General features: G+C 41.5%; 1 protein-coding gene across 1 annotated transcript; it reads left to right on the forward strand.

Moving 5' to 3' along the window:
* The first annotated feature begins 1,694 nt into the window (after positions 1-1,694).
* grm6b (glutamate receptor, metabotropic 6b) lies at positions 1,695-19,070 on the forward strand. Its single transcript, XM_080792864.1, has 11 exons — positions 1,695-1,994; positions 6,662-6,878; positions 7,292-7,427; positions 7,929-8,083; positions 11,905-12,039; positions 12,176-12,376; positions 14,730-14,869; positions 15,371-15,994; positions 16,631-16,942; positions 18,519-18,739; positions 18,874-19,070. The coding sequence occupies exons 1-11, from the start codon at positions 1,710-1,712 to the stop codon at positions 18,875-18,877; spliced, it is 2,430 nt and encodes an 809-aa protein (XP_080648990.1). The 5' UTR covers positions 1,695-1,709; the 3' UTR covers positions 18,878-19,070.
* The last annotated feature ends 1,338 nt before the right edge of the window (positions 19,071-20,408 follow it).

The raw sequence follows: 20,408 nt of genomic DNA on the forward strand, positions 1-20,408 counted from the left end.
AGTGAGGGGGGGCTTTTAAGGGATTTGGCAGCAATTTGTAGAATCTCACTGCTATAATGTTGTGCTTTTCTTCCACTTGTCCGTGATTCTGCCATGATGCTATACCTCAGCATTTTAATTTTGTTTTCATGAACTAAACTTAACCAAGGATGTTTAAATAACATTTTCATACTTTTTAGACAATTTTCACTTTTTTTGAGAAAGCCCATATACCGCCCTGACATGACAGAGGACTTACTATTCCAAAGGAGAGGAGAGCATTGCCTCTAAATGGGTTCAACTATTGGACTGTGGATAAAGGCCTGTATCAGAGTGAGTGCTCATCACATGGATGACATCGGGACCAGTAAGTGTGGGACGGGAAGGTAAGAATTTTGTTTTATCTCTTCCAGGAAACACTAAAAAAAATGTATTATTTTACACAGTAAGAGTTTTAATCCCCACCACACACACACACACACACACACACACACACACACACACACACACACACACACACACACACACACACACACACACACACACACACACACACACACATATGGTATATCATTTACTAATACTGCTTGGGGTTTGACTAATTCGGTCTTTCCAAACATTATTTAATCTCTGCAAAACCAGGGAATATTAGACTGTAATGAGCTGGATTGTTACTCTTAATTATGGGTATAACCATTTGTAGCTGATATATATGTCTCATCACTTGATGTCTGCTTTGAAATATTTATTCTGTGTCATCCTGCATGCTGTGTGAAATATTCTCTTTTATTAGCCTCAGCTGGACAGCTCTATTTAATATTTAATATTTTGTTTTGTCTCTCTTTTATATTTATTTCTTTATTATATATATTACATTTGCTGGTGCTTTCTGGTGCGCCAAAATGTGTTCCACATTTGCACTTATGTCTAATAACTTCTAAAGGGTAGATAATGTTTTACATCTATAGAAACAATCTTTAATAAGAAATCATGTTAAAGAGTGCACTTGTGAATTGATGCACTCTGTCATCACATCATTTATTGATTTCTATAATTCATAATTAATTATATTAATTAAACTAAATTAGCTAAATTATTAAAGCAGCACTATGTAACTTTCCTCTTCTACCCCAGTTTTGAACCTGGTTTCCTGCTGAAGCGCTGACATTATTACCGTTGCGCTAAAAGATGTAAAAGATCTAAATGTCTCAATAGAAAAGCAGGGAGACAAAATGCAGTTATAGTTATAGTTTTATTAAGTTATAGTTTTATTAACATGCTCTTATGATACAGGTTGGACACAATTACATTTTATTCATAAAAAGTGAAATAGTGAGGCTTTAACTAAATACTTATCCCATGTATAATTATAATTAAATGTATTTACATAATATTATGTGATTGTCACTAGGGGTCCAAGGTAAATAAGGGGGAAGCCTGGTGCTGTAATGCAGTTACCTCTGGTGAATATTGCCATGACAACCCTACGGACCCAGTTGCCCATGCCGTGCTGTCGACATGGTGCAATGTTTCACTTGAAGACGTGGCTTTGGGTTCTGTGGATGCTGCTCCTTGGTCTAGATACCTGCTCGACGGCTACCCAGGGCACCCAGCCGCACTCCATCAAGATCGAGGGAGACATCATAGTGGGCGGCCTGTTCCCTGTGCACTCTCGGGGGCCGGCTGGTGTGCCCTGTGGAGAGATCAAGAGGGAGAAGGGAGTTCACCGCATGGAGGCCATGCTGTATGCCCTGGACCAGATCAACAGTGACCCTGACCTGTTGCCCAATATTACTCTGGGGGCCCGCATCCTGGACACCTGCTCTAGAGATACCTATGCCCTGGAGCAGTCTCTCACGTTTGTCCAGGCCCTCATCCAGAAGGACAACTCTGATGTACGCTGCTCCAATGGAGAGCCCCCCATCATCCCCAAACCAGAGAGGGTGGTTGGGGTCATTGGGGCGTCTGGCAGCTCTGTGTCCATCATGGTGGCCAATGTCCTCCGACTATTTGCGGTGAGAAATGTGTTACACACACACACACACACACATACACATACACATACACACACACACACACACACACACACACACACACACACACACACACACACACACACACACACACACACACACTCTTTAGAATATTGTAGAACAGAATAGAACCAGTTGTCAAACATGTGGAAATTTGGACATTATATAGGGCTGTATTTTGCGTGTCTTAAGTACCAGGTCTTATTCCCTAACTTGAGTAAACTAAAGACCTGGAGGCGTGATCAATGCTCTTTGGCCACTCAGAATAGCCAAATGGCATTGATCACGCCTCCAGGTCTTTAGTTTACTCAAGTTAGGGAATAAGACCTGGTGCTTAAGACACGCAAAATACAGCCCTATAGGTGTTATGTAAATACTGTAAGTCTATAGCAAATATTTCTATTTACAAAAATGCTCCCAAAACATCAGCTTTAAGGCTTTATAAATAGAACATTTCACATGAAGCTATCCTTGTGGTTTGATGATGACTTTGCTTGCGAGCTGCCCTGCTCTCCTATCATTCACCTCTCTTAACCATATGAATCCTGGTATCCTTATTCTGGGCATGTCATAATAGGTGAATATTTGGCAAAATCTACGAGCTCACTATGCATTGCAACACGTTATGAGCTTGTAAATTGGCTATTTCATATAGGATAGGCCAAGGAACTACACAGTACACCACAGTCCTGCTAACCTCCACTGTATACAACCACATACAATGCATGCATATATTGGCTTCAAATGTACGTACAGTATACTGCTTGTACTTTAAATTTTCACATAATGGACAATTACAAATAAGAGGAAAGTACCTCTACAGTTATTTAGCATAACAAAATAGACACTTTGTCAGCAACACTTCAGTTATGTTGATGGATGTTGATACTGTTGATAATGGACTCACAATCCGTAACAACATCCATCATGCATTCAGTATTCTGTTGGAGAGATCAGAGATGATTGACCTGTGATAATTGATTGCACAGCTTATTCAGTGATAGGACACGGTGTAAATCCCTCATAATGTCATGTTCTCACTGCATGAATTAGCAACATGGCCCCATAGTAATGTTTCTGGTTGAAAAATGAATGGTCCAAAGTGGGTTGAACTGGTCATCCCCCTTTCCTACGTTCCAGGGCTGTAGTTGTTGCAATATTCTTTATGGTGTGGATATTAGTTGAGAAGGAGGTGGCTTACACATGGGGCAGATGTTAACTACAGAATTAGAGTTACCATCCTCCATTAAGCCCCTCTCAGCAGCTCAGGACCCAGGGCTGAAAATAGAGCATCAGAGCAGAGGAATGACATCGGTTTGAGGATATCAGTAACTTGTAGGCTAGCTGGTGTGAGGCAGATTTATACTAAATGGTAGGGTCCATATGTGCTACTCCGGACTGTGGATGATTCTCAATTCCTCAACTTCCTATTGACCTTGTGCAGAGCATCTGCATCCGACTCCAACTTGATCTAGTTATGACTGAGTCAGAGTTCATATCTCAAACATGAGTAGCATAAAAAAAAAAATCTGACACTGGCAACTTTTGGTGTGACAGGAGATTTGAAATAAATGTTCTAAATATCACCATTCACACACTGCTGTTTGTCATTGTAAACAAATATGCAACGGTAACAATTTAAGATTGGATGAATTACTCTAACAACCAGTTAGTAATTTAGTCAATGTTGACTTTAATGTGGATCACTGCTAGAGAGCACAAACTCAATTTACTGCAGCCACACACCCACACCTTCAAAATGATCAGTCTACTGTTCAATATTATTGAATTATAATTTAGAGAATTTTGAAAATTATAATTTGAAAATGTGCAGCTTTGATTGTATTCATGTCATTTTGGCATGACAGTCTATGATATTGTTTGACGGGTTAAAGCGGCACTAAGTAACTTTTTCTTTTGAATGAACAATGTAATTTTATACAGATAGTCCACTCTATCGTAGAATATGTTCATACAATATAACTTATACAATTCGGGTGGTTGTATTTTGTCTCCCTGCTCTTATATTGAGACATTTAGATTGTGTCAAAGGTCATGTTACAGAATACAGATTAGGATCTGACACAAATTTTGACCTGATGGTAAAGATTCTATTTATCCCCTGAGCAAAAAGGCAGGCTCTATTAGCTCAATAGCACTAGCGTAGGAAACCAGGTTCAAGTATGTTTTGCACTCCGTCCGTGTGTCCGTCCGTCTGTTACCAGCTAATCTCTGGCACCGTAAAAGCCAACATTTCCAGAACGACCTGTTATAGTGCCACCAGGAGGCCGACTTTTGAAAAACACATTTCTTGATATTACTCATCCAGATTATGTCCAAAAATCCCGCAAATCGTTACACACTATCTCTATAGCCATGTGATCACGCTGGATCTGTCCGATATTTCATATTCCATCCTAATTGGCTAACATTGGCTTTCAAAATTTGCAGGATTGGCCTGTTTTGAACAAAAAGCCTCAAATCATGAACGCAGCATGCAATTTACGTGAAATCTTTCACTGACTTTCCTACTAGGCTGAGGAATATATCCCACCCTTTTCACATTGGCCTGTTATAGCGCCACCAACAGGTGTATTTTTGCAAAACACATTTTTGGAACAAAATGCCAAATCATCCAATTGCCGTAAGAAGAAATGGCACCCTTTTCACATTGGCCTATTATAGCACCACCAGGAGGCCACAACCTGACCTGCCCTGGTGGAGACCTGTGCCCCGAGGGGCACTTTATCTAGTTAACTATGTGGTGATGAGCACAATAAACTAAGGCTTCAGCCTACACCTTTTTCGGTCCATGTTTCTTTTCTTTAAAAAAAAAAGTTTTTTCCTCTTTTAATGACCAAATTTTATAAACTAATACAAATAATAAGAATGAGTTTACTGTTGATTTTATTAGATTTATATTAGGAATTTAAAGCAAAACAGTTCAAACAAAACTGGGAATAAACAACTACTTAACACTATTTAGTGCCACTTGCACAAAACCCCCTCCCTTAAAAGTGAACCATTAACACTCCCCCAAAGTGTTATTTTATTTTTAATGAACAAAATAAGTTTGTCAATTTTTCTTTTGTTTGGCATTGTTTGATATAAGGAGATACTGTGCTAGACTGTGACATAATGCTTGCTCTTGGGTTGCAATTTAGTTTGCTTTGTTTGACAGTTCATATAATCTAGGCTCTAGGGCAGTGTTTTCCAAACAATGGGCCACAGAACCATATATATATATATATATATATATATATATATATATATATATATATATATATATATATATGAAATAGTGAAAATAGCAGATCTAGCTTGTTGATTTCTAAAGATAAATGAGAAAAGCTGCTATCTCATCTGTAGGATTAATTTTGGGAGGATGTGTTGTCTTGTCACGATTGTGTCTGCATTCGGTACATTTAAATGGTGTGATGACTCTGCCTGACATAGTTGACGTCATTGCTCTTTAAATGTATGTGTTTCACAATGAGGGAGGGCCATATCTGACATGGACTTTCCTCGATACTAGAACATCATATGGTTCATAATGTGTAGGCCGGCCGCGACATTTGAGCTCGACAGGACGGGGTTAACGCAGAGAGGAAAAATTAAGCTGCACGTGGCCATCAGAATTAAATATATTGTATGGCTTACAGCTGAGAAATGCTAACCTTTCTCTAGTCTCCTGATCTCTATTTCTCTCCCACTGTGCTTAACGTAATTTGACTAAAAACCCCATAATCCTTCCTGATAATCTGTGAAATGGTTCTCTCGTTCCTCTCTCCTTCTCTCCTTCTCCCACAACCCCTTGTGTCTACCTTTCTGTCCTCCTCTCTAGAGGGCCTACCGTTAAGCCACGAGTCCTGGCATTAACAGGGTCAGGGTTGAGCCTGTCGACATAAACTGTGTCATTAAGGAAGTAACGCACCACTAAATTAATCTTCTCATCCATTTTTTTAAACAAATGCTTTTACAGCAGAGGTCTGTACCATCTGTATTTCACTATGATGTTGGCTGTATCCTCAGTACAAACCAGCTCGGGAAAGAATCAGATCACACTGCAAGGTTGCCCCCATCCTGTGTGGATTATACAGAACACTGAGAACAGTGGTCATGCAAGAGATGAACATTCCCTCATGATAGTGCAGTTTTTTCTTTTCTTTTTTTAATGTCTGACAACTTGTCATCTAAAAGGTATTATGTGTGAGCATTATGTTAACACGCTGTTTCTTTGTCTCTAGACAATGCGATGAATAGAATGGAATGAATGGAGCCTGGTCAGTGCCGGATTTATATGAGGCCCCTGGGCTAGAGTAATTTTTTAGGCCCCGGGCCCTTATGGCCATGCGACACGAAAATGTCAGTACTAAACACAAATCTCACTTGAATTGGATTGCAATACAGCCCACCCTAGACCAGTGGCCTGGTGCTGCATGTTAATGTAACCACCTGGATTCAAACCCATCTCCCAGGTCCCACTCATCCAAAGACAAATCTCGCCTACTCTGCTACACTGGCACCCGGAACCCACCCATATGCTTCAATGCCTGTCCTTGTTGTTGATGTTCTCTTATTCTGTATTCCATTATTGACCTAAAAATCACCCATTAGCTGATTTTCCACTTGACCCTCTATTACTGCAGATCCCCCAAATCAGCTATGCTTCCACGGCTCCAGAGCTGAGTGACAAAAGCCGCTATGAGTTCTTCACCAGGGTAGTGCCTCCTGACTCCTACCAGGCCCAAGCCATGTATGACATCGTCAAGGCCATGGACTGGAACTATGTTTCCACCATAGCTTCTGAGGGCAACTACGGAGAGAGTGGTGTTGATGCTTTCCAGCAGATATGCAGAGAAGCAGGTTGGTCTATTTCTTTTGCCTTTATTGATTGGTTATAACTTAAGTAGATTGAGAGGAAATGGGGAGAGAGATGGGGGGAAGACACACGGCAAAGGCCGCCGGGATCGGGAGTCGAACCCGCGGCACACAGTCAGGCTGGCTCAGCAGCCTAGGTGCCCAGACGGTTGAGCTAACCGCCCGGGCCAACTGTGAGCCCGGTTTACTGAGTTGGTGTTGGCTAGACCTCACTCTTGCAGTAACTATATTGTAGTAGTAGTAGTAGTAGTAGTAGTCCTTGTCAACACTCAACTCAAAAAGCTTTACAAAAGCAGTTGATGCATATTATTTAGTCCACTGCATTGCATGACATTCCCTCAGTTATGATGCAGAATATTATGTGAAGTGATGACGGATTTTCTATGTGTGCTCCACAGGAGGGCTGTGTATAGCACAGTCCATAAAGATTCCCAGAGAACCCAGGCCAGGGGAATTTGATAAGGTTGTCAAGAGACTGATGGAGACTTCCAATGCTCGTGGGGTTATAATATTTGCCAATGAGGATGACATCAAGTGAGTCACACTCTGTTTCACTTAGCGCCAGAGGACAGACATGAACCAGATTTGTTTTTTCTTAAAAAGCCAGAGATGCTGTAATATATATCTAAATAATTAAGTGGGAGTTAAAAACGTATGCAATAATTAATATCAAAATATGCTTTCATCCACATTTGACTGAATTTAGTAGAGCAGGTCACATATATTGAAATGTGCCTCTTTTACAATTATACAAAATATGTTTTATTGTAAGCTACTATGACATACAGCCAGTGATTTCCAGAAGCCTGCTTTAAATAACACTTTGTCTTATGATTGTATAGACCTGCTATTTCCAGAACACGACACCATCAGACGGCGTAGTATAAATTAAAATTAATGCATTATTTCCTCAACTTAATTAAGTACCGAACCACCTGGATTTCTCATTTGTACATTCAGCTGTTATTGTTATGCTGAAGAACAAAGCGGACCTTGTGTACTGTTTGTTCTAAGCCATATTCTGTCGTCTTCCAGACGGGTGCTGGAGGCAGCGAAGAAGGCCAACCTAACGGGTCACTTCCTATTTGTGGGCTCTGACAGCTGGGGGGCCAAAAGTTCACCCATTCTAGACCAGGAAGACGTGGCAGAGGGCGCTGTCACAATCCTGCCTAAAAGAGCTTCCATCGATGGTAAGACTAACTATATGAAGATCTAATTCATATTTAGGAGATCCAGAAGTTTATACACATTCTTTTGTTTAATATCAACTAGAGCGGTGCCCGTGTTGTGATGTCAGAACAGGCCAGAGGCTTTTGTGCTGGTTCTGGACAACCGAAAATGAATGCCCCACCCAGTTATTATGTACGTGTCCCTACTCCCTATTATGCCCATATATGGAGTCAAGTTGTCAAGCGTGTCAAATGAGGCTTTTGTGCTGGTTCTGGACAACTGGAAATGCAGAGTATCCTTTCCACCCATCTGTCTGTGTCCCTTTTATGCCCATATATGGATATTTCTGTATGTGTCTCTCTGTCAGGCACACCCAAATATGGGGTGTCAGAACAGGGCAGGCCAGCTTATGGATGTCCAAATATTGAGTGATGTGATGTCAGAACAGGTCAGCTCTATATATGGACCATGGGCAGGGGCCCTGTCCAGAGCCCGGGCAGAGGCCTTTTTGGGGCGGTTCTGGACAACCGTGGGTCCGACCAACTTGACACCGGGCACTGCACCCCCTGTGGTGGGGTGGAACGCGTGTGTCGAATTTGCAATCGGTGGGGCGAACGGTTCTCGAGTTACGTGGATTACAGACGTACAGACGTACGTACGTACAGACGTACAGACGTGCAGACTTTGTGCATTTATAGAGAATACGAGACTGCTCGCCCCTTTACCAACTCGCCCCCCGCCATTTTTCTAAATGTAGTTAACAGTTAAATAGTATTTCCCTCCCTCTCTGAAATCTGAAATTCTCTTGTATACAGATTTATTTGATTGCATAGTAGTCGATCGATATACTCTGTAAAATTTAGAAAGAACAACATGTCACAGAGACGGTGACTGCTTAATTAAGTTAATTTAGGACCGTCTAGCAGTTCATTTCGTTTTATTAATCACATTTCTTCCATGCAGCCCATGTTTTGTAATGGCAACATCATGCTATTATGCCCGTGGATATACAGAGTGAACTTAACAATGATAAATGAATATGATAATACCTTTTAAATAATCACAAACATGCATTATGTTTGTTATTTACAGCTAGGTAGAGTAGTGGGGTGAGATGGAAAAGGGGCGAGCGTACCCGTTACCTTTATAGATACTAGAGCGGTGCCCAGTGGAGCCTCTACAGCGGTACCTGTAGCATATTTTCTGATCAATGTTGTAATGATCAAGCATGCTTGATCATTACCAAACCAAACCATCTCAACTCAACACATATAAACAATAGAATTAGAGGGTATGCACGTGACCAGTGTTGCGTAACGGTCGTTATGTAACGTGACATCATCATACCCGGAAGTTCAAAGTCAAGTCAAAGTCGTATGTGTCACACACGTTACCACAGTGAGATTTGTTCTCCGCATTTGAACACATCTCTCTTGGAACGGTGAGCCGCAGCCAAGGAGCGGTGAGCTGCAGCCATACTGCGCTCGGGAATCATTTGATTAGTTGATGAGTTATGCGGGAATGCCTACTGAGTGGCAAAAAACTACTTGCATACATCCAAACAGAAAAGTCCTATCTGATTGCATTAAACGACGTTAAACGACATTAAACTCACTTTGCCACTCACTTTACTGTATACATGTGCATACCCTCTAATAACCCATTTAGATTTTTTTTAAATGGCTTCTAAATCCTGACAGTTTTCTGAAAAACCCTATGTTTCTATGTCAGTGGTGCTCAACCCTTTTCATGTCAAGGACCCCAGAATTATCTGCATTTGGTCACGGACTCCCATCTGAAAATGTTGTTCCAGGGGCCTCCCCGGAAGCAAAGCTTTGAGTTAAAAACGTTCACTGTGTAAGAATATATACTGTACCGGTATTCAAAGATTTGTGCCACATTTTCAAGATTTTTCTAAAATGGCAGATCTACACGCTCGTAGCGCGGCACCGATCTGCTATTTTTCAATAGCTAAGGTATAACATAATGCTTAAAACGCCAAAAGGCATTCCCGAATGGGTTAAATAAAATAAAAACAGCGACATCACATCCCAAACACGTAAATCCCCCCCAATGCGTTCCCCATAGCGAAGAAAATACAATAACAGAACAATATAGCATGTGTGTGTGCCCCAAGCCCAAGGCATGCTTGGGAGTTCCTCTCACGTCCTATATGCACCCCAGGGGCTGCTACACAGCCTCCACCTAATGGGTTTTACCGTCCCAGTAACCCTTCTTAATACAGCACAAAGGTGCCGAGGCAGACACCTCCTTCTCTTCTCAGGGCTCGGAGGCTCTGGGGTCCCCAGGCGTACATCTTTTCTACGTCCGAGCATAGACATGGTAACGCCCCGCCTGCCTCTGATTGGCCTACCGACACTGCTGGCCTTACCAGAGTTTCCTCCGAGGTGGAAAATACATGCTGGATAGTCTGAACTGAACTCATGAAAATGTGTGAATTTGTCATACAAATCTTTAGAAAATCTTTTAAAATTATAATAGAAAACAAAAAACAAAGGGATATTCACTCGTGAGTCGTGATCCAAGAAAATGGATCCGCGACCCACAAATAAATGGATGATAGTGGTGGCAAGCTATTAGTCAGACTCGAGCCAAGCTCTGACCCATGATGGAGACTTTAAGATATTCAAGGCATTCCTACAGGGTGATATCCTAGCTGTTCCCCTTCCTGTGTATTGTGGCGATGGACCATGCCCTGAGACTTGCAATCAGTGGCAGGGAGGAGACATTGTGTTTAACGCTGTTTACAGAGGAAGAGTCAACGAGGACATCCCATCACAATCACTGACCTCGACTATGTAGATGACATGGCCCTAGTCTCGGACACAGCAGAGAAAGGAAGAGAACTACCAATTCTACCAGTAGAATTCTAGTGTAGAAAGATCGGCCTCAAGCTCAATGCCAAGAAAACAAAAACAAATGTCATTCAACACAGAGGTCAGAACCATTGCCAACAGGATGGTGCTTGAGGTAGTTGATGACTTGGTGCCCAGACTGCCTTGACAGAACAGGATCTGAAGGTCCACTGACAGTATGGGAGCCAACCAAAGGCACAGCTGAGGGGAAAGGGGGTGTGACAGCGGAGCCAGTAATACTGCAGAGCTCTGAAGCCTGCATGCTGGATAGGGGGAGTTGGTGTTGGCTAATCCTCACCCTCACATCACACACATTTTCCCCAAAATGAATACACATATAATCACCTATATATTAAATAAAGTCAAGTCAATGGCATTACTCACACAAACATCGATCATAATCGTTCTCCCACTGCATTCATAATAGATCTCCCAATGCATTCCTCATAGCAAACAATGACACAATAAAGAAATAAAACACTAAACATGTATGTGCTACCTGAGGCATGCTGGGAATTCTATCTCAGAAATAAATGCAGAAATAAATTGCATTTTGACCTTGATGCAATACCACTTGTCAACCAGTAGTGATCCCACCTGACCACAGGATCTAAATTTCTCAATCGAAGAGCACGTACAGACGTACAGTATACCAACTACATCCACTGCAGTTGTTTTATTAACATATAGCCTACTCTACCATAATGATTGGTCAAAATAATGTTTTATTCACGAAAAAGGTTGTAGAGTAGAAAATCTACAACTATAAATGTGCTTTGACCATTACTCTGTGCCTCTCTTATTTATTTTTTGTTCTTCTATTCTTCTTCACATTCATAAAGAGATGACTTTTCATGCCTTATGTAAAGCATTGTCTTTGTGTATGTACTGTACACAACACAGTAGATAAACCTGCCTTGCCTTGCCTTTGTGACATGTTTCGTTGGATGCATTCATTGTTTCAGGTTTCGACCAGTATTTCACTTCAAGATCTCTGGAAAACAACAGAAGAAATATCTGGTTTGGAGAGTTCTGGGAGGATGACTTCAAATGTAAATTAACTCGGGGTGGTGAAGACCTTAGTAGAAGAAAATGTACAGGTCAGTGCTGGTTATTAACCTGTATGTCAGAAAATATACTACTACTACACACACACACACACACACACACACATACATAGTACAATATTCATAGTTTTATATTTCATATTTACCAATCAATCCATTTGTCCTTCAGGTGAGGAACGAATCAGTCAAGAATCCCAGTACGAACAAGAGGGGAAGGTGCAGTTTGTAATTGATGCAGTGTATGCCATGGCCCATGCTTTGCACAGCATGCACATAGACCTGTGTCCTGGCTACATGGGTGTCTGTGACAAGATGGATCCTGTGGAAGGAAAGAATTTACTCCATTACATTCACAGTGTCAATTTCAATGGTGAGCTGACAATGTGGAGTAACGCTCCTGGTTCCATTATGCCAGTGGTTCTCAAACATCTTCATGTCAAGGACCCCCAAATGTATTTGTAAAGATATTTCACATTTTCTTCAAGATTTCTCTAAAATAGCAGCTCTACAAGCTCATAACACGTCATATCTTCACGACGCGTTGTGAGCTTGTAGATGGCTTATTTTCAAAATGTAAGGTTTAGTTAAAATGATTTTGATGATACATTTCTGGGGACCCCCTGGAACACCCTCAAGGACCCCTGGGGGTCCCTGGACCCCACTTTGAGAACCACTGCACTATGCCATTCTTTTGAAATGAAACATTTTATGTTATATGGGGTGAGAGTGGTCAAGTAAATTTTACGCACGCACGCATGCTCGCACACACACACGCACACACACACACACACACACACACACACACACACACACACACACACACACACACACACACACACACACTATGTAGTCCCCTCCGGTAGATAGATAAGATCACAGTCATCCTCTAGTCATCCTCCCACCCTGAGGATGGCTCGCTCATCCAAGAAGGGATTCAGTCGGTGCAGTCTGCAGGTCTTATCCTTGCGGATTTCCTCAGAGAAGGTTGCTCTCTGGACAGGACAATACCTATGATGGTAAGTTCAGCATCCTTTCTCTCTTCCAGACTTGTGAATTAATTGGTTCTTGACGTCAAATCTTTAAGCTCCTTGAGACGATGCATGAGTCTTGCAATGGCTTTGACTGAACTTGTCCAGCTGGAGAACTTCAGGAAACGATCAAGCAACTTCTGTTGCCAAGGTCTTATGTACGATGGTCTTACGAACTTCTGGGTCTTCAACTGCTATGTCTCCCACTTTAATATCTCTGCTGGGAAGCTTGTCGCACCAGAGAAAATCTGGACCAGTAAACCAGTTGGAAGCAATGAGGCTTTTGCCTTGAGTTCTCTTGACACATGGTTCGCTGGATTTTCTTAAGAGCTTACATGTCTCCATTGACTTGGATTGGTACTTTCCTTGATTCGTGTAATGCGGTTTGCCATGAAAACATGAAATCGCCTGGTGTCATTATTGACATACCCCAGGACGACCTTTGAGTCGGTCCAGAAGAACTCCTGGACATCTTCTATATCCAACTCTTTTCTGAGCAGGTCACTTGTACGAACAGCAACAACCGCTGCTGACAACTCACACAAGTTACAATAAACAGACAAACAACCTCATTGGCCGCATCCACTTTGGGGGGAATAAACGGGGGGAAACTTATCAGTATCTTGACTCTTAAACAGCATATCTTGACTTTACATGAGGCAGCAGCAATGGCTGTTGTACCTGGAGCTCTGTTCAGAATGAACGGCCTCTGCCCAGCTCTGCTAATTAACAGTGATCCAAAGTCCAAACTACCCTTGCTTATTAACAGATCAGGCTTCAGCTGTTTAGAGGTTAGTTACTGTGACCTTAATCAATCAATCAATCAATCAACATAAATCACCTCAATACACATTGAAACAAAGTAGAGAAACATAGAAACATGAAATTGACCAAAACAAAAATATTATGAACTTAACTAAAAAATGTAATTCTGATGGCAGCTACACACTATATAACGTACAGTATACAGTACAATGCAGCAATCAAACTAGCTGAAGATAACAGTACTGTAAGTAGCTGCAGATAACAGTTGAAGTTTACATTGGTTTTGACTCCAGTTCTCCATCACATGGCAGAGAGGTAGAGCGGTCAGTTTGATGATGCTACTGCTGCTAATGTACCCACACGTTCTCCCTAGGGCTGCATCTCTGCTCTCTACCATCCACCCAGTACTTGTTCCTCTTTTAGTCCATGCCTTTCTTTCTTTTCTTTTCTTCTCTTCTGTTTCTGTTTGGAATGGAAGAAGCTTTCTATGAAGGCATTCCTATTTACATCTCCCTTTTTGCTGGCTGACCTTTGTATGGGAAGCCTTTCAAATTGAATGCCTGAAGGGAGCTGAGAGGAACATTCAATCATGTTAGGGCAACAGACCAGAGAGCACTGAGAAGACTGTATACGCCTTCATGGAGAAAGCATCTTGCACTCAGCTTTGACATGGTTGGGTAAGACCAAGTAAATACAGGTTGTGTTTGATGATGATGTGTGGGTGTTTTCTCCATAAGATAGGAACGCAGACTTCTGGCTCACTGAAAATAATATAACTATCATTCGGCAAAGCAACACCTGGCTTTGTGTGATAAAGTATGAATTAGAGTACAATACTTTTCCATTACAATACTAATCCCTTTTCAACTATTGTACACATATTTGATTGAGTTATTGTCATTAAATCCTTGTTGTGTCTCCATCAAACAGGCAGTGCAGGAACTGGTGTGATGTTCAATGAGAATGGAGATGCTCCCGGTCGATATGACATCTTCCAGTATCAACTGTCTAATGTGAGCAACCCTGGCTACAAAGTCATTGGCCAGTGGACAAACCACCTACGACTCAATGTAATTATTTTTCCTGTTTATTTGATGCATAACTTGCACTTTAAAAATGGCCTTTTGTCAGCCAAACAGGGAGACTGTTAGGGGTGAAATGTGTTGCTCAGGGACACTTTGACACCTTATATACTGTATGTACTGGGTGGGCTGAACCATTAACCATATGTTATGAATATCACTAAGCTTTGCCCGGGCCACCTGATATTTTCAATATAATCCTAAGCATGTTTCATTTTCATATTTAGCTTTGAAGAGTCTTCAGTGAGCTCATATTTGTGTGTGTGTGTGTGTGTGTGTGTGTGTGTGTGTGTGTGTGTGTGTGTGTGTGTGTGTGTGTGTGTGTGTGTGTGTGTGTGTGTGTGTGTGTGTGTGTGTGTGTGTGTGTGTGTGTGTGTGTGTGTGTGTGTGTGTGTGTGTGTGTGTGTGTGTGTGTGTGTGTGTGTGTGTGTGTGTGTGTGTGTGTGTGTGTGTGTGTGTGTGTGTGTGTGTGTGTGTGCGCACATCCAGCCTGAGGACATGCAGTGGTCAGGTGGTGAACGTACGGTCCCTGACTCGGTGTGCAGTTACCCGTGTTACCCGGGACAAATGAAGAGGATGGTGAAGGGCGTGCCCTGCTGCTGGCACTGTGAGCTGTGTGACGGCTACCAGTACCAGCTGGACGAGTTCAGCTGTGACACCTGCCCCTACGACATGAGGCCCTTCAAGAACCGCACGGGTTGCCGGCCGACGCCCATCGTCAAGCTGGAGTGGGCCTCTGGGTGGGCCTTGTTCCCCCTCTTCCTTGCCATCCTGGGCATCCTGGCTACCTCTGGAGTCATCATCACCTTCATTCGCTTCAATGACACGCCCATCGTCCGCGCCTCCGGCCGGGAGCTCAGCTACGTGCTGCTGACGGGCATCTTCCTCATCTACTTCATCACCTTCCTCATGATCGCCGAGCCCAGCATAGGCGTGTGTGCCATGCGCAGGCTGCTGCTGGGGCTGGGCATGGCCATCAGCTACTCGGCCATGCTCACCAAGACCAATCGCATCTATCGCATCTTTGAACAGGGCAAGAAGTCTGTCACTCCCCCAAAGTTCATCAGCCCCACATCGCAGATAATCATCACCTTCATACTAATTTCAGTCCAGGTACATTGTGTGTGTGTGTGTGTGTGTGTGTGTGTGTGTGTGTGTGTGTGTGTGTGTGTGTGTGTGTGTGTGTGTGTGTGTGTGTGTGTGTGTGTGTGTGCGCAGTGGTGGAAAAAAGTAAAGGTCAGGTATTAAAAATGTACTTGAGTAAAAGTACAAAAGTATTTGCAAATGAAATTATTTAATAAAGTACCAAAAGTAAAAGTACTCATTATCCATTTCACAAGTGTTCAAAATCTTTTATAGCAGATCTACAAGCTCACAGCGCGTTGTGAGCTTGTAAATTGGTTCAAATAGCCATAGGGCTGAAGTGTTTCATGCATGTTTTTTTTCTCATAATCCAAATCTACAAAGTAACTATACTAGGCCTATATCAAGTAAAGATACATCAAAATGTTAGTTGAGTACAGTAGCCTACTTGAGTACTTTGTTACTTTACACCCGTGTGTGTGTGTGTGTGTGTGTGTGTGTGTGTGTGTGTGTGTGTGTGTGTGTGTGTGTGTGTGTGTGTGTGTGTGTGTTCTTGCTTAATGTAAATCGCTCTGGATTAAGTCTGTACTCTGCTAAATGCCTAAATTGTAAATTGTGTGTGTGTGTGTGAGAAAAAGTAACTCTGTGCTTCTTCCTGGGCTGCAGCTTCTTGGTGTGTTCATCTGGTTCGGCGTGATGCCCCCCCATGCCATCATAGACTATGAGGAGCAGAAACCACCCAACCCAGAGTTTGCCCGTGGCCTCCTCAAATGTGACATGTCAGACCTGTCCCTCATTCTGTGTCTGAGTTACGCTCTGATACTGATGATCACATGCACAACATTTGCCATAAAGAGCAGGGGAGTGCCGGAGAACTTCAATGAGGCCAAACCCATTGGTTTCGCCATGTACACTACATGCATCATCTGGTTGGCATTTGTTCCCATTTTCTTCGGCACAGCCCAGTCTGAGTCTAAGGTGAGAAACGGTTTGGTTTTTCTTTTCATGAACATAATTTTAAGTACATTCTCTTGAATAACGTAACTGCCACATGATGATTATGTAATGCAAATGCAAACATAACTGATTTTCAAGCTAACAATGTGACAGAAGAGAGACTATAGAGTAATGTATGTTGCCTTTATGTTCAGCCGGTACACACACTGGTACATCTGGTATCTGTTGTCCCCTCTGGCGGAGGGCAAGTTTTCTTACAGGCTGGGCAGTCACAAAACACTAGGACAATGTGAAGGAGTTGAAAAATAGGACTAATGTAGAGCTGTATTAAGAATCAGCCATGCTGAAATGATCAAACCCTGAAGTGCTTTAACTTCTTTTCACTTCCCTCCTAATGGACATGAAGAAAATTAAGGTCAGATGAGCAAGGCCTCTCAGAGCCCTCCTTCTGTTAAATCAAACACAACTTAGAAAAGACTTAAATATAGCAACAGTAACTTCTATGGGTCTCATAAAACCGGTGGAGGTTTTGGAACATACTACCAGGCAGAACTGGGGGGTTCCACGGGGTCCAAGGCAAACATTTTATACATAGCATTAAAGTCAGTTTAACCACTTTAACTCAATTTACACTTTAATTGGCTATTCAAAAATAGCTTTAGTAAATATTTGAAAAATCTTTAAAAATTGTGAAAATGTTGGAATCATTTTGAATAAAATAAATCCCTACAAATCTTCTCTTATTGGGGCTCCCTGGCACAAAGTATTTTCAGATGGAGAACTTTCTGCAGCCAAATACATCAATTGATCATCAATCAATTTGGGGGTCCTCGACATAAAAATGTTTAAGATGTAGAGTCTAGACTACATCATCACTAGCATGGGGCCAGACATGAATACTGTATATGGCCATTGGACCACTTGCACAATGCATATATGCATCACTGTATCTCCTTTTATAAATGGAGAGGTCCAGTGAAAGACTGACAAACATGATAAAGAAAAATATGTAGACGAGTAGTTTGTGAGATGGGTACTCATTGACTCTGGTGCAGAGGATCTGTGCTTATACATTCAATAGTTTATTCATGGCACAAGCATGTCTTGACTAATGGCTTGTGCCTTTTTCTTTTCCTGTAATACACAAGTTTGCTTAGCTAATATGTTTATAATTTATCAGATAAGTCAGTTCTGATTATTATCATTATCATTATTATTATTTTATTATTATTGCAGGGCTTAAAGTACATGAAGAGCAGTGAATGGTAGACATTATCAAAGTCCAGAAATAGACCCAACTCCTGAGTGCACATACTCAGGTTTACATAAATCATTCACTGCAGGCAACAAACACTACCTTCTGTGCTTTCAAATGAATGAATGTAAAAGAAATGCATTCAAGTACCTTTGAGGATTTTCTTAAACCTGTGTATAATGAAAGCATAAATAGACGAATACCACAGATGTACAAATGTACTTGCACAATGACGGATATTAATCAATAACCCTAATCCAATGTAGGCTTGGGGAAGAATACAAATCAATAAATCACACAGGTAACTGACTGAGAACACCTCCATCCTGTTCTTTGTTTCAGATGTATATTCAAACCATGACACTGACCGTATCCATGAGTCTGAGTGCCACGGTTTCTCTCGGAATGCTCTACATTCCCAAGGTGTATACCATTATATTCCACCCAGAGCAGAATGTCCAGAAACGCGCAGGGAAGCCGGTAGCAGCCACTGTGTCCGTAAAGGCCAATGACAAACCGAATGGAGAGTCCAAACCGAGTGGAATAGTGCCGGACAGATCACAGTGAGTAAGATCAGATCACGTTTATTTCCATGGGAGAAACGTTCATTAGGCCTACATGTTTTATAATGGCCCAGTGTAAACAAAGACTTTAATACTTTTAAGGCACTGACTGTTTTTCTCCTCCACAATTGTAGATAAACAAGAAACATGGATCATGAAACCAGTTAAGTTCAGAGAGTTGTGATTCTTCTGGGAGGATCATTCTTTGTAAGCACAGGGAGAATGCTCACGAGATCAACTCTCAACCCAGCTGGGCTGTAAAATATGGAATGGAACACAGACTGTACTGCCCACCTGCCTAGTGTCAACTGAACTCATTGTGTCCAGAACAGACAAGAGTTGGACAATTTGTAAACTTCTCCATTGCACAAGGAACCTAAAGGATGCCGAGTTCTCCTGAGTGGACTACAAGGGACATATTGGACTGTTTTTAGATAATGTCAAGTCATTAAATATCTCAAATGAACAAATGAACAGTTTGCTTCATTTCCTATAAAGTACTTGATTTAAAAACACGTTGGCACTTGCTTTCCCCTCCAGGAACTTCACGTACTGTATAGTGGAACCTCTTGGGACCAGTGAAGCTTTGTTGTTCAATGGGTCCCACGGCACTGCATGGATTGTGTTGTATGTGTACATGAATGTTTCTACTGTATTGTTTGTATGGGTTGTTGTGATTGAGACCTATTTCTGCTGATTACTGTGGAAGGAACTGACTTTTGTATCACCTCGATCCTTGTCCACCTGTTATTATAACTGAAGTCCTGTGGGAAGACAATTTTAACGTATAATCACTTAACACAACAATGTCACTAGCTCACCAATCGATAACACAAATATAGCATTTTATTTTAATTAGATCACAGCCTCATGGTATATGTACATGTATGTAATCACCACGGTACTGACTGCGTCAACAGATTACATGGGTGTGAACAGGATACAAGTGATTTTGAACAGGATATTTGTGTTCTACATGATTTTTACTTTGCTAGAATGGTATCCTGTTCTACATGATTTTTACTTTGCTAGAATGGTAAAGTACTTTGGAGAACAATGGGTGGCATTTCCCCATATTGTTAAATAGTAATGTCTACCAAGCTGCCCTACTTATTTGTGTGGTAACAAAAGCCAGTGGTGGAACAAAGTATTTACTCAAGTATTCAAATGTACAATTAGTACATTTTCAGAAACTGTCAAATAGTAAAAATTGCCATGTGCTTGTAGATCGCTATTTTCACTATATTTGAAATGGGGCTTAAGTGGTTCATTCATAATATTTTTGTATGTTTTGGTCCCAAGAGTCCCTTCCTAGAAATGTAGCGTAATCTAAAGTACAATATTTCGAAATATTATTTAAATACATCGTTTTTGTCAAATTGCGGAATTGCGGAAAGTGTGGAAATTGCGAAAATGGTAATTGCGGAAAATGGTAATTGCGGAAATTGCGGAATTTTTTTCCCATTTTTTTCAAATCCCTTAAAAATTATGAAAAACGGCGCGCTATAGTATGCCGTACGATATGGGCTATAGCCCATGGTCCAAAATGATGAGAAACGAGGCTAACTTTTTTTTCCAAAATTTCAAAAAACATGGGCTATAACCCATCGTTTTTGTCATTTCGTCATTTTTTTCAAATCTTCAAAAATGATGAAAAACGGCGCGCTAT

Source organism: Protomyctophum bolini, assembly GCF_963924005.1.
Source record: "Protomyctophum bolini genome assembly, chromosome: 2".
NCBI classification, from domain to species: domain Eukaryota; kingdom Metazoa; phylum Chordata; class Actinopteri; order Myctophiformes; family Myctophidae; genus Protomyctophum; species Protomyctophum bolini.

Bases quoted from the DNA above. Each gene is read 5' to 3' on its own strand.
- grm6b (XM_080792864.1), top strand. From the start codon at position 1,710: ATGGAGGCCATGCTGTATGCCCTGGACCAGATCAACAGTGACCCTGAC. The intron at 12,040-12,175 runs GTCAGTGCTGGT...TTTGTCCTTCAG, and splicing joins TAGTAGAAGAAAATGTACAG to GTGAGGAACGAATCAGTCAA. The intron at 16,943-18,518 runs GTGAGAAACGGT...TCTTTGTTTCAG, and splicing joins CAGCCCAGTCTGAGTCTAAG to ATGTATATTCAAACCATGAC.